The 25,262-nt window shown below is 39.0% G+C and overlaps 1 protein-coding gene across 1 annotated transcript in view; it reads right to left on the minus strand.

Moving 5' to 3' along the window:
* The window catches only part of LOC121957180 (R3H domain-containing protein 2), a 71,298-nt gene continuing 46,036 nt past the window's right edge, over positions 1–25,262 (minus strand). Inside the window, 14 exon segments of the mRNA XM_042505709.1 lie at positions 1–194; positions 1,469–1,553; positions 1,809–1,903; positions 3,163–3,307; positions 4,526–4,624; positions 4,626–4,714; positions 5,971–6,071; positions 6,504–6,643; positions 7,323–7,480; positions 8,608–8,743; positions 15,826–16,119; positions 17,592–17,690; positions 19,754–19,926; positions 21,077–21,312. Of these exon segments, the coding sequence (XP_042361643.1) occupies positions 190–194; positions 1,469–1,553; positions 1,809–1,903; positions 3,163–3,307; positions 4,526–4,624; positions 4,626–4,714; positions 5,971–6,071; positions 6,504–6,643; positions 7,323–7,480; positions 8,608–8,743; positions 15,826–16,119; positions 17,592–17,690; positions 19,754–19,926; positions 21,077–21,312 (1,855 nt within the window). The 3' untranslated portion in view covers positions 1–189.

Raw genomic sequence — 25,262 nt, forward strand, 5'->3', positions numbered from 1 at the left:
TATCTTGATATTATCTAAGGGCCATAAACCCACCCCTAGTGCACGGCCCTGAGGCCGGCAGGATAAATCTAATTTGGGGTTTGTTCAATGGCTACAGAACTGCACTTGAATGCAATGCTGCGAGCACGTCAGTACACTCTCAGCAACTTTAAAGGGGACCTATCATGCTTCAGGTTTTATTTATTTTATTCAACCTTTATTTAACCAGAAAAAAAACAGACAGACAACATAGAGCAAAAAAAGGAAAGTTAAAAAAACACAATCCCAAAACAGAACACAAAATGAAGATCCTGCAAGGAAAAGTACGTTAGTGTATGATGTAAGTGAACCATAATGACACATGCTCAGGGTTAACGCATACTGGACAAAACTTCTCCATGACTTTTCAAGGAACCATGATAAAACAACCTTGCCTGGCTTTTTTTTCCCCCTCCAAACATATCCGCGGGGAGAAAATGAAGAAAAATGTAAGCGATGGTAAATGAAACGTTTTCATGTATCGATGCGTATTGGAGCTACAGTGCGTCAGCAGCTCCAGAAAATAATTTGCCGTTATGTTAAATTACGTGGACCGTTATTTGTGTTAGATGACTGCAACAGCTTCATTGCACACAACAAAATTCCATGACTTATCCAAAACTTTCAATGATTTTTATAGGCCCGGAAAATTTCATTGTCAAATTCAATTTTTCCAGGTTTTCCATGACCATGAAAACCCTGTACGCTCCTTTTCAGACTGGTACCTGTATTTTGAGTTTATACTAGAACATGTAAGCATGCTTTAAAGTATTTTAAAGGATTTAAGGGGAAATATTGCCAGAAATGGAACATAATATTCACAATTGTTAGTTTCCATTAGTGTATAATCACCTAAAACTAAAAATGGTTGTGTTTGTTTCCTCAGAATGAGCCGATTATATCTACATACTTAGTGGGTCCTCTATCACAGACTCAAACTTGTGTTTTTCTACAGTAGCCCAGAACAGACAAACTAAGCACTGGCTTTTTGTTTTTTCGCATATTTGCATCGGCCAACATAGTTCTTCACGTTTGGCACACAAGACGTTTTCAGTTCTGCAACCTCACTACTGAATGCCACTAAATCCTCTACACTGAACTTTAAAAACACTTTTCCCCCATACTCTCTGTGCTGAAAACATGTATTCACCCTCTGTCTAAAATGCTCTGTTTGAGTACCTGGCTCTCCCTCCCGAAAAAAGCTCAGACTGCTCAGACTGGTCAATGTTCCCAGGTCTTCCACAGCTCAGAGTTTCTACAACAACTCTTCAGCCGTGACTTGTACTGTATCTACTTTTTACACATACACCTGAACACTCAGCCGATGTGCTGAGACGTGAACGGAGGGTTCCTATCAGACACAAGATCACACGAGTACAACAATACAAGTAGAAATATTTAATAACATCAGTATGACACTCTGGTATGTGATGATGGATCTCTAACTTACCAACATCAGTGGTGCCGAGATCTGTTGACGCAGATTTGAGTGTTTGTTTTTTCCCTCGTGCCCCGTGTTTCATTACTCCTTGGCCCTGAAAACAAAACGCAGATATTATGAAGCTCTTTATTACAATGCAGTTCGACGACATGACACTAGATGGAGGTAGCTTGTTGAAAAAGGCTTCCCGACTGCAGGGTAATACGGTGAAAATGTCCTAAGTATAGAGATAACTTACAAATTCATTTTTTCAGGTGACTACAATATGTTTAGCTGCTGCTGCCCTCGTCCACAGCAGTACACTGCTTTGCCTGTGTGGCTTATTTCTGCCTGTTTCATCAGCACTGACCTGATGGGAGCTGTAGGAGGACTGGCCGTGCATGAGGGGAGGAGGACACAGGCTGTACTGGAGAGGCTGCCCCAACAGAGAGTAGCGCCCATCACCTAAAAACAACATGAAGTTAAATCAAAGTGATCAATCCTGAAAATACATCAGAGTTTTACTGCCTCAGCAGAGACCACGTGAACCTTATCGCCACACTTTGTGCCGGCCAACAAGGCAGCATAATTCAAATTTGAGGTACTTATACTTTACTTTTTAATTCACTATATTTATCTAAACACTGTAGTTATTTTACAGAATAAGATTTTTGCTTAAAAAAGTAAGAAGACTTTATAAAATATGAGGTTTTGTTACAAAATAAATGACCAAAGAGTTTATACGAGCATAGCTGCAATGATTAGGTGATTAATCACTCAGTCGATCGACTGAAAATTAATTGCCAACTACTTTTTTTATCCATTTTACATTATGTAGTTAATTTTTAGTATGTTTTTCTTTTGTTTTTATAAAATTGAGTTTTTTTGGGTGTTGCTTTCTAATAACTGACTTTTTAGGATTAAATAAAAAAGTTTTTTGTGTGTAGTTTTTTTTCTAATTTTGAGTTTTGCGGGGTGTTTTGTTTGTTGTTTAGATTTTTCTGCATTAGGTACTTTTACTTTAAGTACTTTGTCCTATTTTCAATGCAGGTCTTTAATTTGTAAAAAGGTAAAATCTGAATACTTTTTCCATCACTGGACACACTTACATACAGCAGTCAGATGGACTAAGGTTTTGAAAAGCCCCCACAGCCGCTAAAATAAGTCCAAACTAATGTAGCTCACTACTACACTTTTTGTTTCTTCAATTTGATGATTGAAGACAATGAATGACATGACCTGCGTCATGGTGATATCACGTGGATCGTAAACTGACGCAAGGCCGTATCTGTATTTGTAATCACATTCCAAAGAGCGGGTCTATTTATCAGTACAGGTGTTGTTGCTCTGTGTTTATACATCGGTCAGAGGACAGGGACTAGGTAAGGTCATGTGTGGGGGCAGGAGGTTTGTCCAGGTGGCAAAGTGCCGGTCGCATGAACCTGCTGAGGCCTTTGGCTTTGGGCCAGGAGCCACCTGACATGTTTAGAGGTTGCTGTGGCACAAGTCTAAGCAGGAGCTCGAGCTCACAGATGTAAAAGTTCAAGTTTATTTGCCTGCAAACTTAAGAGTAAATTATTTTTTAACAGCCCATTTTTGCCATCATTTATCGTACTGATGATAACTTTATGTGTAAACATGTTTATTGCAGGGGGTTTTGTTGCATTTGTGTGAAAAATATCCGTATATGCATTTGAAGTTTCAGCCCTCTGGTTCATTTGTACCTTGAGCTGGTCCTCCTGGCCGGGGAAACTGGGAAATGAGGGGTAATGGTCCCAGGCCTGGACAGACGCTGCTGACGCTGCCGGAGGGAGACGGGGTGGGAGACTGAGTGGGGGAGGCCAGGGGACTCGTAAGCTGGGTACTGGCCTAGAGACAGAAAGAGAGAAAAATTGACAGGAAAAATATAAAATACTTTGACAAATGAGTCATGTCATCCCTCCTGTTGACCACTAGAGGGCTGCTATTGAATAGTATTTCAGTATATGTGTGACAAGTTAGAAAATAATACTCATAGCTTGTTTATAAGGAAGTTTATGATTTGTAATGTTAAAATCTTTAATGAGGTTTAAATCTTGCATTTGTGAGCAGTTCATAAGGATTGACTTGAATGCAAAACCTGGCCCAAAATAGTTAAATAAGTAACACTGTTAAAATTTTGCAACTGTTATGTTTATTTTTAACATGTTAATAAAACAATAAGAAAAAAGTCAACCCCACACACACACACACACACACACACACACACACACACACACACACACACACACGTCTATACATACACATAAACACATAGATAAAAACACAATATAGGCCTATATAAATAACAAAAAAAATACATGTACAAATACATAAATCTGATTCCATCTTTAAAAAGGACTAGGAAGAAATCTTAACTTTTTTAATCCAACCCATTCTTCCCTGTTCAAAAATTAATCAAATTTATCTATCCTACATATACAAATAAAAAATATGAAAACATACGAAATATATCATAGTTGTCTACATACATACACACATACATTTATACATAAACACATTCCTATTTACATATTAACCTATATAACACCTGGTCCTGAAAAGGCCCTTCCTCATCCACATACTTTGTGAAAATCATTTGAAATCCACAGATAGACATACAAGTTTTCAATGTTGGTCAAGAAGTAAGTTGTTTTAAATTTAACTTAACCCTTAAACCGTTATTACCCTCCCACTTAATGAACTCTTTTTAATTGTAAATAATGGTTAAAATCCTCAAAGCTGTTAATATTACATTGTTTGCTTTATTCCCTAATGATTACTTAGAGATATAAAAAGTGCTTTTCTGTGCTATGCGAGGTGATTTTTTTTTTAATAAGATCCTAAAATCATTTGCCTCTGTCTTCATCCACACACCCGTCCCTTTATTTGAATCATTAGAGTGAAGTTTGTCTCTGAGGAAACATCACTTTCACCCTTGGTTATTTTCAGGGGTATAAATGTACATAAATAAATGACTGGCTTTGTGAATTACAGTCTGGATTCACATCAAGTTACACATATCGTCACCCACTGGCTGGGGGGACGTTCCTGTGTATCGGTGTGTACCTGTGGAGTGTTGTCTGGTTTGTAGAGCTCTCCTGGCTTGCTGGGCCTCTGCTCTATGCTGTAGTACTTGCATGGGTTCCACTGGACCAGAGGAGGGTTGTAAAAGGTGGGCTATCCTCTGGAAAGGGTGTGGTCCATTGGGGACGCTGAGCTGCATGACCATCACCCCAGGCCCAGGAGGCGGTACTCCTGAGAGAGATTACAGAGAGAGACAGTAGTAGACACTAGTGACTTAAAACAACACAGGGGTGACTCCATAGAAGTTAAGTTTGACCCTCTTAATATTTTATTGGCTGTAAAAGTGGGCTATATCCCCTGTAATTATATATATATATATATATATATATATATATATATATATATAAATAATATTTAATATAATATTTTTTGTTTGTTTTTAATGTAATTTTTTCTTTGTTAGATTTTACATCAATATAATTAATAAATCACCTATATTAACATACAGACATACAGGAGATAAATAAAAAATATTAAAAAGAAAAATACATTACAAATTAAATAAATAAGAAAATATAAATTAATAAAAATAAAATAAAATAATTTAAAATGTAATTACCAATGTCCAATTTAATTTCACCTTACCGTCAACATACCACTGTAAACAGTTTTTGCAGAATACTTTTTATAGCTCTAAGTTGCTTAGACTTTTCTTGGTGGCTCAAATGTGTCATGTAAAAGTGTTTCAGACAGAAATTCAGAACATTTGAGTGACTTTGAAGGCCTAGTATTGGAGAAATGTACCCTTTTAATGACCTGCACACAACCTGTTATAAATACTACCATGATGCCTTGTTTCCTGGTTCAAGATTGCCATCTGGTTGTCCTGTCAATAGAACAGCTCAAGCTATCAGATACCAGAGGACGAACTACACTCATTATTCCAAACATGTAAAATAAGCTGCAGACAATATCTTATAAAAATCCAAAAAGACCCAAGGCTTAGAGCTATTGTTGAGTTTAGTCTCAGGGTCTGGGGAAAATTTGAAAACAGAATCTAAAATGAAACTTTCAGAGTAAATGACAAACATAACTGGGAAACCGATCAACCAAATTCGCTTCTCAACAAATAAACATTCAGCGGAGTAAAAGACACAAACAAGAGCAGAGGTCGAAAGGATAAAAAGACCATTTCGATCAACATTTACTTAATGAGGGCAAACAGGAGAACAAGGCCTTTCTGATGTTTAGGTTTACGATTTCTTCAGGACATCGATTTACAAATTGTGAACCCCGTGTACCTCTGTCTGAACTTTACTCTGAATACCTCTCACCTACATTTGTAAAGAGCAGCAGCAAGTTGGGTATCACCAAATTGCGAAATACCCAAATAATGTCCACAAATTGAATAAAATGTATAATTGTCTAGTGATCACAAAATGTTTCACTAACAGCGTCTTTACAAACCCCTTGACGCCAAGTCTCACCTGAATATTGCTGCTGCAACTGCTGAGGGTTGCAAGGGGACGGCGACTGTGTGATTTGATACTGCTCAGAGCTGGGGGGCTGCAGGTAACCTACTGATGGGCTGCAGGATTAAACACAGACAAAGGGGAGAAAAAAAGCACGAGGAAAGGTAATTCACACAAATACAGGAAGATACAGTAGATACCCAAATAAAGTTTCTATACTTTGTTTAGAAAATGCTAGATAAGTTAAATGATTCACAACTTGCTGATGACAATTACAACAGAGCTTACAGCAGGAAACAACTTTACTGATATGAAGGTGCTCACAAAACGTCACATAACACATTTGGTCTAGGCTTAATACACAACACATTTCTTCACAGTTATGGTGATCATTAGAAATGTCTGGATATCACTGCCAACTCGTCTGTATGGATAATATGTATTTTTTTTCAGTTCAATTCAAACTTTATTTGTAGAGCACATTAAAAAAAACACAGTCGACCCAAGTGCTAATGATACCATGAGAGGGCAATACTGTTCATGCATACCTTGTGCTATTCTGCTGTGTGGGTGTGATAACACTGTAGTAGACAGGCATGGGCCCCTGGACAGACTGGCTGACCGGCACCATCACCTGCTGCTGGTACTGCTGCTGCACCACCTGCTGATTTTCATTTCCCACTGGTACCTGGAAAAATTTAAAAGTAGATGAGAAAAAAATACATTTTTGCTTTTCTTTGTCATACATGATATTAAATTGAGTAGCTCTGGTTTTTTGGACTGTTGTTCAAATAAACGGTATAATTTCAAGATGTAACCTTGGGCCCTGGGAAATTACACAGAGCATGTTCCACTTTTCTGACATTTTACTGACAAATTATGAAAACAATACTGACAATAATTGTCAGTTGCTGTCCTACTGAGCACTGCCACAAATGAACAGGGTCTGCCCTCTGGAAGGAACCCACAGAGTTTAACACAATCAACTCGAGCCTATTTATAACTGTCTGTGTTGCTGCTGTGATTTATGTTGAGCTTACTGCAATTCAGTGACACTGATTTAAAGATGTACACGATTACTTAGAGTGTTTTCATCAATTAAATTCATGTGAATCAAGATTACTGCAGTCATACATATTTTGGAGTCATTTAACTTTGTAAGACCCTTCTACATAAACTGTTATTTTAAGTATGCACCAGATGGAGCTGTTTAACCTCGAAAGATAAACTTCATGTATTATGGACACTAATGGGACTAAAATATTCAGCTCACCAGGGAGGGCTCGTTTTCCTACCAATAACGATAAGATTATTTTTTTTTATCCTTTATTAATTTTGTCCTGAAGCTGACTTAAAACTGTCCATACCTGATATGATGGCATCTGTGGGTACTGAACCATTATGCTTTGCATTTGTCCTCCCATGCCTGCCCTCTGGGAATTAAGCAGACCAGGGTTTTGGGGCTGCTGCACACCCATCATGCCCTGGTAGCTCGGCTGCTGGCTGGGCATCATGGTCTGGAGACCTGAGGACGGCAGACGACAATTGGAGGAGAGAAATTAGATTAAGTGTGATTAAGAAAGAGTGCAAAGTAAGAAAAAGAAAAGAAAGGTAGTTGAGCCTTTGTCTTTGAGGGGGAAATCACTGTTCAACAGGACAGAAGTAGAGCTGACATCAACAAACACAGAACAAAACAGTTTACAGATTTATGGTGCGGTGAGTTATTTTTGATTTCAGGCCAAATTTTAGGTTACCTGGACGATGGCACATGAAATCACAATACACTTCTCTGAAATATCTTTATACTTGTTCAGGTTTTTATACTGTTTACCTTGGATTTGTAACAAAAGGGTGTTTGTAGCACTTTATTTGCACCTACTGAAAAAGCAACATGCTCTATACAAATTCATCAGTCAATAACTATTTGTCCCAATTAGGCTGATTGGTTGTACAGCAGTGGATGTTTCAACAATCATAACTGGAATAAAAAAAGTGATCTCAGTTAATATTATTTCAAAAATATTTATGTAAGTATAAATCTTGACCATCTCAAAACTCATTTCAAAGCAGGTGGCAGCTGTGGATTGAAATAAAGTCACCCTGACCGCAATGCTCATGATCCATGATGGATCTGGCAGCCCTCCTCTATGAGCCAGAGTCCGCTCAGGTTGTCAACAACGCCTATCTGTCACTTACTGTATGAACACACGGTCAACCTTGACAGACCCCAAATGAAAGAGACGGAGGGATAACGCTGTCAGGGTTTTTCCGTGAAAAAAAGAAAAGGAACTCTATTTTGGTCCAAGCATATTTGACTTGGCAGAACAATGCAGGGACATGGTTGCTTAAATTCAACCTTTCACCTGGTAGACTACAAACTGAGTATGATTCAGCAGGTTTTTGCTGAGGCAATAATGAAATACAGTTTTAAGATCAAGTGGACTGTACCTGTGTACATTCTATTTTGATAGCTCTAGCAATAATAAAAGCGGACATCCTAATATATAATATTAAACACAAAAGAAAGTGTATTTGTGTTAACTATTTTGTATAACTAATACACAGGAAACACATATATTATATGTCTTTATGTGGTTATTTCTATCCATCTATTTATCTATACAGAAGTACAGCATAGTAGGATGTACTGACCTGACTGCTGTGTGGGCTGAGGCATGGGTTGTGTGCGCTGGGCAGGATAAGACACCTGGTGGGACATGGGCTGGGGCACACGATACTGCTGGCCTGAGCTGGGATACTGACCAGGAGGGTAGTATGACACCTGTATCTGAAGAGAAACAGCAAAAACATATTTAGATATTAATAAATACACAAAGATGAGAGGATAACAACAGTTCATCAGTCAGAATGACTCAGATTAACAGCCTTTTACCTTGTTCATGTATTATATTAATGCACATTTACTTTTAATTGTTTATACTCATGTATGCTGTCAAAGCTCTGGGTGCCTTTAGGTGGTCCTGCTCTCTGGAACAAGCTGCCTGCTGACTGACGTCCAGCACACGTGTTCACATTTGAAAACAAACTTAAAACGTTATTATTCTACCAGGCTTATAGTTAGTATCTGTGTGTGTGTGTAGACACTCATATGATTGCACTTGTGTCTCTTTGTTGATAGTGCAGGGGCTTCTATTTGATTGCGTTGATGTTTTTATGTTCTCTACATTATTATTCCTTCTTGTATTTCTTCTTTCAATATTATACACTTTGTAGTGAAATGTGCTATATAAATTTCCAGCAATAAATATTTCCACTTTAAAGTGCAGTTGAAGACAAACTGTTAAATACTTTCACTATCATAACTCATCTTAAAATGGAAACAGACAAGTGTTTTACTTTTACTTATAATTATGAAGTAAATGTTGATTGTACGATGTAATAAGTTCAGAATAATGACAACATCAACAGTCATATTGATTCCCTCTAAGTCTCACTTTCACTATTCTGCCTGACACCTGGTACGATCCCCCGGGAAAAAAAGACTCCATTTATGGCACATAGGAAGTGCTTCAACCATTGCGCAAATAAAACAGGAAGAGGATGGCCCTTTTGTTTCGTTTATCAGTACAAGTTTTTTGCAGTTGTCTGTTTCCCAGTTAAACCACATTGAACCTGCATTGCACTCTTTCTGGCCACTTGGGGGCAGCAGAAACAAGCTCTGACAACATAACATATGTTATCACCTTTTGAGCTGCTATCACAAACTTGTTAGCAAACAGTTTCCAATTCATATAAACAGCTGATACAGAGCAACAATAGCATTCATCTGGAGGCATATGTTTGTCCACCTGATGGTTTTAATTCTGGTATTCACTCTTCTTTTAGCTCTGCACCTTTGAAGAACATGTAGTGTCAGTCAGAGCACAAATAACAGCTACCTGTTGTGGCCAGAAAAAAAATTTCACAGTCAACACACAGTGGACATATGAGATTGGTAACACTAAATCTGAACAGTAAAGTATTAACTGGAAACCAATGAAACCAACAATGACTTAAAAGTTGCTGTGCTGCTTTATGGTCCCACAATTATCTCTGACTTTATAACTGCAAGCAACCACTTGCACATCAATGGTCATGTGATCCACTGTTAATAAAATGTTGATTAGAGCAGAATGAAGATGATGCCTATAAATAAATTCTGTGCTTCCTAGTCAGTCTTCAACAGTGATGTGCACAAACAAGATTGTTCAACAGAAACTATCTAACAATGTACTACAGTTGCAGAGGTCTAAGTGTCTAACGCTGAAGCCTGAGCAACTTGCATCTTACACAACTGAGCTAAATGTAGCAGCACAGAATTTCCAAACGAGACATCAAATGGACAAACAGAGAGGACGTTGAATGTTAGGAGGATCGATAGTTCCTGCCTCCACCTTCATCTGCATACATGACAACATTCAGCCCATCTAGAGGCTACAGCGGTGTCAATATTTGCACTCCTGTTACGCTGTCGACCACCCACACATTGAACAACACAGAGCAGATCTTCCTTCCCAGCCAATGCTGTTTATACAAGGACGGCAATCTAACAGTGAGGATAATATAGGAAGATGTGTAGGGCGATAAAAAGGCATGAAAAGATGCCATCTATATGGGTCAGAGCTTGGAACTACAAAATAAAAGAGCAGAATATGAAAGCTATAAAAAACAGGAGACAGGATGGATTAGGAATCTTTAACAGAAAGGTGTTACAGTGCAGGAACATGCCAAAACTAAGTCCTATAAGCAAGCGCATGTGGAAAAACAACACACAATAATACAAACTATTAGTTTGCACTCAACAATTATCATATTTACACAGAGATTGTGATGTAATAGAACACAATTAACAAATCCCAAAAGCCACCATTAAAAAAAAAAAAAAGTTTGGGCCAGAAACAACTGAGCCAGTTGGCTTCATGTGCACACACATTGACCAATGCACCAGGTCACAAATGCGAAGAAGAGTAGATGAAGATAACAACTTGAAAAAATGCTACACAAGCTTTGATACTTGCAGTAACACTATGTTTACATGTTACATTGTTGGCTACAGTGAATGCATAGTAAAACTAGAAAGGAGAGACAGCAAATAAGCTGAGAGAAGATACATTTTGGCGACTGGAGCAGCATCTCAGGTGTGCTTCTTAGGCATGGACTGAAGGCTGAAGCAGGAACGGTTAACAAACTCTTTACAACAAAGCTCTGAGTTATCTTTGAGTTAGTATTTTTAGTGGTGGAGTGGAAAAGCCAAAGTCAGTATGCACTTAAATTTGGCACAAATGCTTTTGAGATTGGTACTACATGAGCAGAGAAAACCGAGAGTAAGGAGTTGCTTTTGCAGTTGCTTTTGCAAAAAAGCTAGAAAACCTACAACTATCATCAGAATGCACTGAACCTCACAAGATCAGTTTACGCTCTTGCTGGTGGGTGACGTAATGCGAGCTCACCAGTTTGACACAATGGCAACCAGCTGGTAACAAACCATCTCTAATACAGTTAAACATGCTTCTGAAAACATGTGAGGGGAGCAATATGCAACGCGGTAACAGAATCTTGGTTTATATTTGATCAGTGCTGCTTAGCGTCACCGTTTGTTTTATGGCCTCAGTTTTCACTTTACGGGAAACAGTACCACGCCTCACTCATTATTACAGCTTAATGCACTGAAATGTGTTTATGAAATCATTCAGTTGAGAAATACGCAATGCAGTAACATTATCTTGGTTTATTTGACTTGCAGTTCCTAGTTTTACTGTATGATCAGAATTTGGTCAGAGTTTGAGAGGGTAATGAGCATGGAGATCTTGGCACTGTTAAGATGGAGGGATGTTTACCAAAGTTCACTAACACATACTACCCGCACTGTTATGACACAAAGCTGGTTGAAAATCTGTAAAGTTTTCCTACTACATGTTTATATGGCGTGGAGTTAAAAGTTGTAATACTCCATTGTAGGATGTTGTAGCAGCTTGATCCCTGGCCCTCGCAGTCTACAGTCAAAGTGTCCCTGGGCAAGATACTAAACCCCAATGTGCTCCCAAATACTGTGCCATCGGTGTGTGAGTGCGTGTGAATGTTCATCTGATGAGTAGATGGCAACTTGTACGGTAGCCTGAGTTACCAGTGTAAATGGTGTTTGTGTTGTGACGCACAACATAAATGGAGTCAATTCATTAACCATTTGGTAGCTAAATAAAGATATGTTATTCCTTAATTCATGCATCATAAAACGAAGGCCTGGCCTAAACGAATGAGCAGTTTGTTGACTTTATCCAATGTTGTGTTGGTCATACTATAGAATGATTTAATACTGGTGCATAGAAGATAATACAGAATAAACTAACAAAAATATTAAAAACAGAACTGGAATCACAATATTTGTCTAGAAAAAACACAACTGGATGAATTTCTCGCATCGTTCAGCCCTGGATTGCACTGCTGTCCGAGTACTGTGAAACGTACATCTGACTCTAGTAAATCTCTCTTCCTTCACATCTGCTGTGGAAAACTCACTCTGGCTCTGCAATAATGAACTTCATTTGTGTTTGTGTGCTGTAATTGACACGTTGCTTTAAGAAGATACTACTGACCCCAGATTACCTTCATATGATTACGACACTATTGCCTATTAAAAAAAAAAAATGTAGTCACTTCGGCTATTAAAAACTCTACTAAACAGACAATCCTCCTTTACAACTTAGCCCTGGAGGAACATTACAGGGCCTAATGTCTCCCACAGGGTGCTTAATGGCCAGGTCAATTTAGTTCTCTCTGCTCAAATGAATTATAATAACTACTTTATGGATTCAAGCAGAAGCCTGAGGGAGGGAAGGAAGAGTGTGAGTGACAGAGAGTGAGAGAACTCATTATTGTCACCGCCTCTGCAATCGGAAGAATGTGACAGGCGAGCTGACTGACTGAGACCGAGCTTGTGGAGGTGACACACGGCGCTTTGAGTGCGAGGACCAAACTCCCCCACTGGGTGAATCCTGCTACTTCACAGAAATCACATCCCTCATATGTCACACCTAACTCTTTGAGTTTATAAAAGAAAGATCTTTTTAATTTGTAATATTTATAGCAGTCATGCATCACTGGGTTGTTTTTACAGTAATGTCCTATTTTCCAGGTTTGTAATTACCTAGGAAGTTTCCTGGAACAGAGTACGTAAATTTGAAAGGAGTTAAAAGTAAAGCACAGACAAAGTTATATCGGTACAATTTCAACTGATGGCTCAGGGTGCTCTCAGTCATGTTGACAATGACTTTTTACAAATTAACTAAGAGGAGCAGACATTAAGTTTTACAGAATCAGGTGACTCATTGATTAGACAGTTTTGGCGATCATCCTGCATCATCAGGACCCACGTGGGGAAATTAAATTCTGATGAATGAAAGAAGATGTGGTTGGATCGTTTGCTTTCACACCAAAAACGCACCACACTAGACCTTTTAAAGTAGTCTTGATTCGGCTGTTTGGTCTACACAAGGGTTCAACTGACAGCTTTCACACCTGCCCAGATAAACCATGCTAACCTGTCCAGATAAACCTTACTTTCACTGGTTTATTGGTTTATCTTTTATTTTGTTGTTGTTGGTTGTGGTGGTTTTACTCGTATGGTTATCATCTTCTTTGGGTCTATTTTTCTATTTTTTTCTATTCTTTTCTATTTTTTTCTGTCTTTAGTTCCTTTATTTTTTTTAATTCATATGTGCTATTGTTTTTCATGGTCTACTTTTGGAATTGTTACTTAATGAATTTTAACATTTTTTAGCAGTTCTGACTCATGTCTTTGTACTTATTTTTTTGGTTTATTCTTCATCCTTATTATTTTATGAGGTTTTATTGTTAGTTTCAATGGATTTGATTCACTTTTAAGGGTCTGTTGCTGGTTTTGTTTTGTGCCTGCAACTTTTACCTCACACTTTGTCCAGCACTTTGTGCGTCCACCTGGTATGAAATGTGCTATATACATAAAGTTTTGCTTGCTTGCTTTGTAGGAATTATACAGAAATGACAGATGGTTAAAATGAGGCATTGGCATTTTTACAAGGGAGACAAAGACGTATACGACACCTATGGCATATCAATCAACCTGCATTTAAATGGAGATGCATGAGCTTCAATTTATGTCATTCGTTGAAACTTGGAACAACAACACAGATTGTGATTGCACATTTTTTGTCTTGTAGCCAGAGGCAAATGTCGTACCTGTGCCACAGCTGGAAACTCGTTAAATAGACGCAACTTATTTGCTGTGGGTAGAGGTGACTCACTAAATAAATAAGTTATGTCCTCGTTGCATGAAACTATTGCTCAAAGTGAATTTTTTAAACTGTGGTTGCTGTTACTTAACATCTCCATAGCACCAGAAGAAGTAGTTCTGATGTCTTCTTCCCACAGCTAGTAGTGACTTCCCTATACACCTTTACTGTAAAGGGTGACGACTGAACTGGGCTGTTGTGTAACCTTTCTTTAACCAACTTTGGAGCAAGTTCCCTGGTTACGCATTGCTCATAGATGAATCAGGAATGACTCCTGTGCTTGTTGTTAAGTCACCCTTGCAACATAAAAGAAAGCAGTCAAGTTTCATCTCTCTGTATCTGTATGTCAACAAGGTGCAGCGATGAGCACACTGTGTACCCGTCTCTGTCATCAACGAAGCTTTACATTAACACTCATTAATATGAGGTGTAAGGAACATGATTCTCCACAGTGGCAAAAATCTCAAGAACTCTCAAACATCACACATGCATCCCGTTGATGGAATAAACTACGTGAATTCTTCCAGACCACATCGCAGCTCCCCCATGAAATAAAAATACCGGAAGTTGTATGCACGATGTCATCAGTGTTTACTGGTATTGTTTTGTCCACAGCAATAATATAACTCTTGTATTCAGAAAATAGCGTGAAGTGAAAACTCTAAAGCTATGGATCTCAATTTTGTATGGTAGCCCTAGATGATGAGCCTTACTTGCAATACAAAAGAAGGGTACAGTATTAGATTTCCTGTTGACCTGGGGCCAATTACTACTGAATTAATTATATAAAAATGTATCATATATTAAAGCCAATAAAATGCAATGAGAATGCAAAAGTGCCTTGCAGGTGAGGTCCAAAATCTTGTAAAACAATTTCTGAGAAATACAGCTTCTATCTTGTACTCTAAGGTCATTAAAACAAAACCTAACACAACTAGGTTAAACTTAGTTTATGGCCAGACCGTGTGTGTTCAATGTGCTAAATGGTGGCTAATATGTTACACAGAGCATCAGTGGTAACTGTAATGTGAATCCCTGAATATTAAGTGTTCATCTGTTCTTCTCTGTCGTAGTCGTATGTTTGAGACTGAGAACACACCATAAATGCTACTGATACACTGAATATCTTGCAAGATATTATTCACACAAATGCAATTTCCTCCTGTTTTTGAAGCATTTATAAATTTTTTAAAAAGTTGTATTTTAAGTGGTCCTCTTACAAAAGTGTCTTGTAGAAGTGTGTTAAAGACAGTATGGGTGTCCTTGACTCAGAAATTTACATGATGTAAAACTATTGAAACACTGAGCGGCAAAGATTTTTTTTTCATTTTGTGATTTAAAAAAAAAATAATAATTTGGGCGGTGGTGGCAAAGACGTAAACTGTGGAAACACTGTTGCACCTATTCATTTTGAAAGTAAAATGGCAAATGGGGAACCACCAACACTCACTCTAACCAACAGGTTAATTTTCTTAGTTACTCACTCACTCACTGACAGACTTTCAGAACAGTGCAGGGCCTCGCCTTGCTGCAGACAAACCAAAAAACATGAGAGAAAAGTTGCCTGATGACTTCATATCGCAACCTGCAGAGAATAACGTACCTGTTGAGGTGGAGGGGGCTGCATGTAGCCTTGTGGGGGTGGCGGGGCCTGCATGACAGGCTGGGATGGAGGCGGCGGTGGAGGTGGAGGATGGGGGTGTCCAGTGGCGGGCTGGTATCCAGACGGAGGCGGCATAGGCTGACCCGTGGTAGCCATGATGTAGCCGGTCTGAGGAGGAGGGTGCTGGGACAACACCGTGGGAGGAGCCTGATACATGGTTGGAGGCTCAGGGTTCTCACTGGAGCCCTGCCGACTCAGCGTCATCTGGCTGAACTGAGGCGCCAGCTCTTCTCCCTGGGAGAAACGGGAATGATGTCACTGGTGGTTTTTAATTGTCACCACACTAAATACAGGCGCAACATTATTATTAAGATACCTTAAATTGTAAAGTGATTACAGATTATTATTTAAAATGATTGTAGTGTAAAATAATTCAGGATTAAAGTTTGGAGTATACTGTTTTTTTGTTTGTTTTTGTAATTAATCTTTGTTTTCTTTCTGTGGTGCTTCTTTGCTGTTATTCTGCGCTTTTTTTGGTTAACATAGGACAGGCAAAGGAAGCCTTGGACTTCAGCCTATTCCTTGTTTGACTATTGACTGAGAAATTCTGCATGAAATAATCTTTGTTTCTCATGATGTAGGTAACTGAAACAAAATTTTTCATAAAGCAAGTCACTGTATGCACCATCTACAGATATATGAAACTGTATGTCATGGTCTAAAGCTTTATATTTGTAGCTTTATATATCTGCAGATTAAGTTACAGGTCATGACCTCAGATGGGCTGCAGACCTGTTTGCTGCTGATATCTCTCTGTCAGTGCCTCTTGTGAATTTTGAAGTTGTGGTGTTAGGTCTAACTGAGCTCTTAGAGTGATCACTAAAGCCATAATGTTACATTAGCAACAGAGTGAGAGCACTAAAGGTATGGATTATTAAAGGGGTACTGTGACATTTTGGAAAAAATACCTATCTACCATTCAGTACAATAACAAGAGATAAATTGCAAACTTAAAGTTATACTTTGCAGGGTTGTCACTTACTGTTTGTACTCACACACGACAGTCAAAGTGACAGTAAAAGCCAACCACAATTGTTGTTGGTGTTGTTGGCACCACTGTCCACTGAAACACTGAGTCGTGTAAGATCACACAGAAATCCATTTGAATTTTTCTACAGAATTCTAAAAAAATATTTTAACCCAATTACATATTTTTTCTGGGTTAATTTTTTTTGGTCTTTATTTAGGTTAATTGTTAAAATAGATAGAATTTGTTATGTCTTAACATTAGTTCGTGTATATTCAAAGAATGTACACTCCTGACAGCAGTAACTACCATAAACTCTCCTCCCACAAGAGACACTTCCAAAAAAGTGCTTAGCTGATCAAAAATATTCATCACATCAAAAAGGAAAAAACATTTTGTATGCCATACAACTAAAAGAAATTAGTACCACATAGCACAGCTGTCACTTTTTTTAGTCACAGCAACTCATATGTGCTTGACGCGCATGGAGACATGGAATATGCAGACAGACTGTCTGGTCCTGAGTTTAAGTACTACCTGAGTGGTCCAGAGTGGCAACAACCTAATTCTTCCATGGCTGTGGTTAAATATCTAACTAATATAAATAAGAACAGGATGTGAGAGTGCAAGAGTCTCTGGCAGGATGCAGCAATAGCTAAACGCAAACTGTGAGGGTGTCAGTGATGCAATCTTTAACTGAATTAATATAGAGAGATGAAGCTACGAGAGGTGTCAGTACCATTGTGTACTGCTGGGGAGGAGAAACTGGCAGGAGAACCTGGGGGCAGGAAGGGCTGGAGTAGGAGACAGGCTGAGAGGGCTGCAGAGATGCCACCGGCTATACACACCACCAGAGAGAGGGAGGAAATAAAGAGTCAGAGCACAGAGAGAGAGAGAGAGAGAGAGAGAGAGAGAGAGAGAGAGAGAGAGAGAGAGACAGAGAGAGAGAGAGACAGAGAGAGCGTGGAGCAAGCCAGTGAGAGGAGGGGAATCAGAAGCAGGCGAATAGAAGGGAAAAAAAGAGAAATTAAGACATAGGAAAGATGTGGGTTAGAACAAAGAGGAAAAGTTGTTAATGAACAGATGGATAGAAATGGAAATTACATTCAGTTTCTAAATATCATACAAAAGCAATAAAACTGTTCACAACGTGAAATGTAATTACTACTACTCAGAGAGAGATAAGAAAGGAAACGGCTGTCAGTAAATTTGTTGCCATCCACTGTAAATAACTTGTATAATAGGCGTTTTCAGAGCAGTTCTGGAGACTCCCTTAGAGGAACTGCCTGCTGGGGAGCGACCCTGAGAACTGCACACCTTCAAGAACTTTTTTACTGCTTGAATTCACACCGCAGATAGGAACGCTGAGGTAACTTAAGTTTGGGGTTGGTATAACAATGTAAATTTTGCTTTGATGAACAAAAATAGTGCTTCATTTTCCCCTGTTGCATATGTGCTCAGTAAAGTCTAGACTCAATTTGTCAGTGTTTTCTTCAATTTTTTTGTCACAAACTATTTTTTGTGTTGTCTGACGTTTGCACAATAAACACAGGTTGTTAAAACTGGCAGTTGCTGGACCTGCATTGGCTCAGTTCAACCAATCAGACACTATACACTTAATGTCTGGACCAATCATCGTACACTTTATTCACTCATGGTTCCTTTGGGCTGGGAGACCGGGGGGATTAAATACTCTGAGATATGAGCTGAAAAGTCTCTAACAGCATTTCTAAGGACCTTGATTGTTCTTAGGTCTTGCAGTGCAGACATGTTAAGCTTGTTAGAGTAAAGTCAGGCCTGCGCTGTTGTTCACTTACAATGCATGCCTGTTTCAGTATTTGTCAGACTTGATCCCAACTTGCTGATGTAATGTACATTTGGGCAGGACCGCTGCAGGCCATTTGGGTGCCATAAGCATGATTGCTTTTTTGTTTAACTAAATGACCCTGACACAAAATTAATTTTATTATTTCAAGCAATTATGTAGGCCTCAGATATATCCTCTTGCCTATAATGATGTAGTTGTCGTACATGTTAAATTAAAATAGTTCAACATTATGATTTGATTGATGATCATTAGCTGCTTTGATGACCTCTCCAGCACTTGATGCCATATGTACAGTGATTGATGTGTGGGTATTGCAGCAGCAGCGGTGCACATGGGCAACAATAACCTCATGAGATCAAGGTAGCCGCAATTTTTAGAGCAAGGCTCTAAAGTTGCTCTCTACTGACGGTAAGACGCAGGGCATGATGGGAAACGCCTGGATGTCACCAAACCAAAGAGCTGATTGGCTCCTCATTTCAACCACAGACCTAAAAATCCTAATTTACTGCGTACTTGTAATATTTAATACTAGATTGTAGGCTATTAGTATCATGTTGTGCAATGAAGATTTAATCTGATAACAAACATATGTGTGGTTAACAACAATAATAATACATGAGCTGCAAATTACAGGAAGCCTCAAGATGGATCGGGCAGAATGTAAATATTTCTTTGATGTCCTGTATATTCTTTGATGGCTGCTGGAAACTTTTGGACTTGACTGCAGCTTTATGTTACTGACCTGTGCTAACGCCACTTATTAGGCGAGGCACAGGTCATCTCTAATGGGCCTAACAGAAAGTGGGGCTCTTAGAACAGTGTTTCTTGAACTATAAAATAGTTCCTCCAGTTCGAAAACACTTATTGTTACTCAAAGTGCCTTCTCTTTATATATGAACTGATTCAGCTGCAGGCACAACATTTATTTAATTACCTGCCCATTAAGAGCAGGAAGGTGGAGAGTAAAGATGTTCAATGGACCACCAGATTCAATTAGACCCTCTGTAACTTGAAAGTGTGGCTTCATTTTTACTGATACAGTTGACATAAATCCAGTTAGTGGAGGTACATACCTGAGCAATCATGTGGTTTCCCATGGGGTGTTGCTGCGGGGTGGGCAGCAGGGCAGTCTGAGGCGGGACCTGGGGCTGCGGCTGTGGCTGTTGTGATGGGCAGGGGAGTAGGCTACGGCTAGGCTGGGAGGCTGCAGGTGGGGGACACACATCAGGACTGACTAGGGGCAGGCCTAGTGATGCAGAGGAAGACATGAAACCCACAAAAATGTCCTTATCAAAAACATTTGGTCAATCCAAAAGCAAATTCTGTAAGGTTTAAATTATGTGTCTGTTTGTTATCTTGTGTTGTCCTCCTCCTTACAAAATAATGTGAGTTTCCTGGGCATGACAAGTTTTTAAACTTGGTATGTGTGAAATCCACCATGGGAGATTCCAAAAAGCAGCTAACAGCAGGTAACTGCTAATTTCGGAAGAAAAACAGCTTACATGTATCTCTGCAAATTGGGGAAAACAATGAGATTCAGGAGTTCTCTACCCTCTGAGCAGAGGACAAGATCAGCCACCATATATCAGAAAAGGTCAGTGATATGTCAGTGTTACTGCCATGTTATGCCATTGTTGTTTTAAATAACAAGCTGTTAGATGTCACAACTGAGGCAGACACTGTTGCATTAAACAACACGCCTCACTTGATTCTGCGATGCCAGCATTCTATCTAAAATCACACACTGGAGCGGTTGCTTGGTTCTGTGTGAAAATGCTATGAAAACATGAAGATGGGAGTTTGTAGCGGACATACAGCACAATCTCTGTGTAAAAATGGCTTACTTCTGATACTTTCGAGCCATTTCACTTCCTAACCTTCCTAAGAAGAAGAAGAAGAAGAAGGAAAAAAAGAGTATTCAACTGCGGCCCTGGTCATCAACTCCAACAAAGTGTGTTGCATTATGGGTTGTTTGTAGCTTTAATGTTGCTATGCTAGCAAGTCTCTGTAAGTGTTCAGTTAGCCCAGTTTAACATACAGGAGTTTCCAAAGGCTTGTGTAACGGCGGAAGTAAATTCATGAGTCAGTGAGTCAAAAGCGTCTCCTGACGTCTTTACTGCAGAAACGGAGAGGACTGAATCATCTGTCAAACGGCCAAGAGTAAGAGAGTCATGAAATTTCATAAGTAAGCTCAAAAAGAAAATGCCAACAGTAAAAAAAAAATAAAAATAAAAATAAATCACTGACTGGAAAGACCATATGCTATGCTTGCTTCAGTCTATTAGAAATAATTATAATGGATAGTAAAAGCGAGTGTTTCAGTAGCATTGATGACAAAAACAGGACAGACCTAAATGTCTCTCCTTTTTTTCTCAACTTTCCTTCACAGTCCTTACCAGAGCGTGAGCCTTTGCAGCTTCCCTGTGAGCCTTTGTTGCTGCCAAGGCTATCCCCTCTGGTAAGAATGGAGATGCCAGAGAAGCTGCTAGCCTTAGTGACGGGCGGCCGGAGGGTGCGGTTGGAGCTGTCTGAGTCGGTGCTGCTCCAGGGCCGTGGCTCCAGGCACTTCATATCACTGTCTGTGCTGCTTTGACGACTGCTAGACGCCCGGCTGGAGCTCTCACGGTTCCCTCTGAGAGAAGACAGAATAGGGAGGGAGAGGACAGAGACAACAAGATGAAATGATGGGGATAAAATGGAGATGGATGCAGGAAAAAGAGAAAATGAAAAGTGAAGCAACAGGAGAGGTTAAACAAGAAGATTTTAGAGATGTAGAGAGAGCAGATTGAAGTAAGAGGAGGACAGAGACAAAAATGTACATGGGCAGGGTGAGGCATATATAGAAAAGGGAGGGTGTGCACATAGGAGGATTTCAAGCAGAGAAGCATGTAGGTGGAAACAGAAACAGAAGGAAAGTCAAAGACAAAATAGGATAGAGGGGGGAGCAAAAGCAGAAGAACACAAAAAGGTCATCAGAGGGGACGACAAGTGCGACAGGCTTTAGGATGGGGCATTCAACACAGATGCGCATTGGCAGGTTTTAGTGAAACCACAATACAAAAAGATCAGGCAACAAACCACCAAACAGTATTATTTTCAATTTTAAACATACCACCACACACACATTCACACGCACAAACACACATACAAACCCATCCACATACGAGAACATACATGCAGGGAGAAAAGATGCTCCAGACAATCAACACTGGGTTGTAACAGGATATTACAGTGACACTAGATGAGACAAACTTCCATGAATTCAACACACAAACCATCAAAGACTGGAGACAACATTCACATAAGGGACTCTACAGAATGAGCACTTGCATACGTACGTGTTATACATTTGAATACAGATAAACAGTGACACATGCACTTAAGATTCATTGTACTGAAGAAAAGAAATGACAGAAACAGGACACATACACCTGTAAATTGATACCAGATGTACATCAACACTCACACACACTTATCTGCAAATAACCACTTGCTACCACTGGTTCACCCCTATGGTTCTTTGTATTATATTGCCGTGTACACATTCATTGTGTTGTTGTGATGCTGTCACCCTCGATAAGGGTAGCTGCCAAGAAAACCAATGATCACACTGTAAGCGTAACCACCACCCTGGGGAAACCTCCCCATCATGAGTGAATGGTTGGGTCTGCCATTGACATGTCAGCATTAAGAATATTATTGATCCATTTGAACATGTCAGTGTCTGCGCTCAAAAACAACAAACTTAAAGGTTCTGTATACAGATGTAGCAGAACAACCTGTATACAATATTCAGAGTCAAGATGTTCCGATTTTAATTTTTGCCTCCTGGATATAACACCTCAGACGATCCAATACCACTGCCGCTTCACAGGTCTGACTTTCTAGTATAAAATACTGCCAATTGCTGACATGTTGTTAATTGATAATGTTAAACTATTTACCAGAAAGCAATAATTTTTTGCCACTCTGTGACAATAGTTGCCAGCAGCTGCACAGTGCAACTTGTGTGGGTTACTATAAAAGAATAGATTTTTGGGGAAACTGCCATTTATGCAAATGTGAAACTACTTTTTAGTTTATTCTTAAATGAACTGATATTGGATCTGTGCTTAGAGTAGCATACTCATGGTTACGCGATGTAACGTGGCAGTATGAGAGGCATTTTCAATACTGGTATTGGTATTGGAGCAACTCTACTTCAGAGCAATAATAAAGCAGCAAACCACCATTTCCTGTGTAAAGATATCGTAGAGTAAAGGCATCCTGAGCAGACAATGAAGTCATGCTTCCTCTGTTTGTGTTGTAATCCGAGCTGCATGTGCATGTCTGTATCCCACAAACTAGTGCTCAGTGCTCTGTCAGCACTGTTGCCTTTGTTTAGCCTTGTGTATTGAGTTACTACCATTAGTTGTGAGCCACCATAGATGTATATGCACATGAAGCCAAAAATGTTCGACTTCTCAGGTATAAAATTACCTGGATGCATTCAATCAAGTGGCTTTTTAAGACTTTCCAAATGTTATTGGACCAAATAGATCAATATAATATTAAAACAAGGCATTTCCGTGGGGTTCCAAAGCGCTAAAAAGTCATCCATTAATTTATAAATGTCTCTTTCACAATGTAAATATATGGGAAAAGTCTTTCTGGGCCCAATGGCATCCTGTCATGAACCCTGAAGTTGTGGTCACACAGTTTGGCTACTATGTAAAATCGGCTTCAAAGCTCTTCCTGGGGCTTGTGAGAGCCGCCGGTGCAGCCCACTCTATGTTGATAACCGTGTCCGAAGAAATCAGAATTTTACATACAGCTTTTTTAAAATAAAAAAAAGAAAAAAAGAAAAATGTGTTATACATAATGGTACAGGATTAAGTTGAATGTACATAGAAAGCCCTGCAGGTGAACATAGACCTACGACTTTGAATTGAGGACAGTAGAAAAAAAAAAAACAGCCAAGTCAGCTGCAGTAAACACTTGTTTTTTCATCCTCATATAACTGGAAGAGGTATATGAACAGAGTACGTCCATGTAGAGACAATTCAAAACATGCAGCTGATTGTGGGAATCTCCATGACGAGAACACGGACGTGGTATGGGTAGTAAAACCATAGCGATAGTGAGTGGTGTTTGAAGGTGGCTGTGGCTGATAAATATTTCAGAGAGACTGTAATTAATGGTGGATCTATTTTGAGTCCTCTCGCTGCACAGCCTATTTTAAGGAAGGGTGGGTGCTCTGCCGTTTCTCTGTAAAGGGAGGCACACACTTGTTCGCTTCGCTCTGCAGACAAAGATGAGAGCAGGATGAGCGGGAGGAGGAAGAGGAGGAGGGATTCTGCCGCTGATCACATGATATTTCATCTCCACTCTCTCCTCACGACAGCATTCCCCATCACACGCACAAACAGGGGAAGCTAGGCAGCTGCTGTTGTTCAGTGCGTCCTTAACTCAGTCTTTATTAGACGACTATATTAACCCATGCCTCACAGAAGAGTTGCTTGTTATAGTTCATTTAAGTGCAGTCTGTAGTTTTATGGTGTCCTTGCTTTAACAGCATGTCCTCTGTAAAGGTTATACTTGAAGTGAATGCTGGACTTGGATTATAAAGCTTATTTTTAGGTAAAGTAAAAAACCCATGACAAGAATTAAAACTTCACATAAATCATTAATGCCATATTACTATATGACATGAAAACCTCCAATGAAATTTCTGCAAGCAGCACAGGTTGAAGAAAAAAAAAGTCTTAAACTTATACAAGAAGATTATTTATATGAAAAGCTAAAGTAAAGAGGGGAGAACAGGAGAGCTATATCTAAAAGCTCTTAATAACACAGTACACACAAGAAACAATGTTTACAAACAGCAGAATACTTTAACATCATGACGATAAGAATACTGCATATACTGTTGCACTCTAGGGATAAAACAATTAGTCAATTAATCAATTGCCAAAAAATGATTTGACTTCTATTTTCATTACTTTGTCAATTTCTTTTTTGGTGGTAATCTACAACTAAAACTGAATATCTCTGGGATTTGATGCTGGTCGGACAAAAAACAACAACAAAGGCATAAATACGTCAACTTGGGCTCTGTGAAATTGTGCTCATTTTTTACTCATCATATATTTTATGGATCAGAAGATTAATTGGTTAATCAAGAACATAATCAGAGGATTAATTAACAATAAAAAAATGTTAGCTAAAGCACTTTTAACTCTAAATAAAGACAGTTGGTACGTTTACATGCACAAAATATTACAAATTTTGCTCTTATTCTGAAAAAGACAATATTGCTAATAAGCTGTTTACATGTCTAATGGAAATTAGTAGTCCACTTATACTCAATACAATACAAAACAAAACAAGTATGGAAGCTGCTTGCACCATTTTGACTTGTTCAACCACGTGAACACAGCGTTCCTGTTTTATTTCCTAAAATACCTTGCTGTAATGGTTGCTGTGTTGCTGTGATATTTATGCATATCCCAAAATTGTTGATTTATCCAAGTCTTTCATAATGTTCAACAGTTGGTATGTTTCTCCTTCGTTCAAAAATGTGGGCTTTTCTTTTGAGTCTAC

Source organism: Plectropomus leopardus, chromosome 2 (assembly GCF_008729295.1).
Source record: "Plectropomus leopardus isolate mb chromosome 2, YSFRI_Pleo_2.0, whole genome shotgun sequence".
Taxonomy (NCBI): domain Eukaryota; kingdom Metazoa; phylum Chordata; class Actinopteri; order Perciformes; family Serranidae; genus Plectropomus; species Plectropomus leopardus.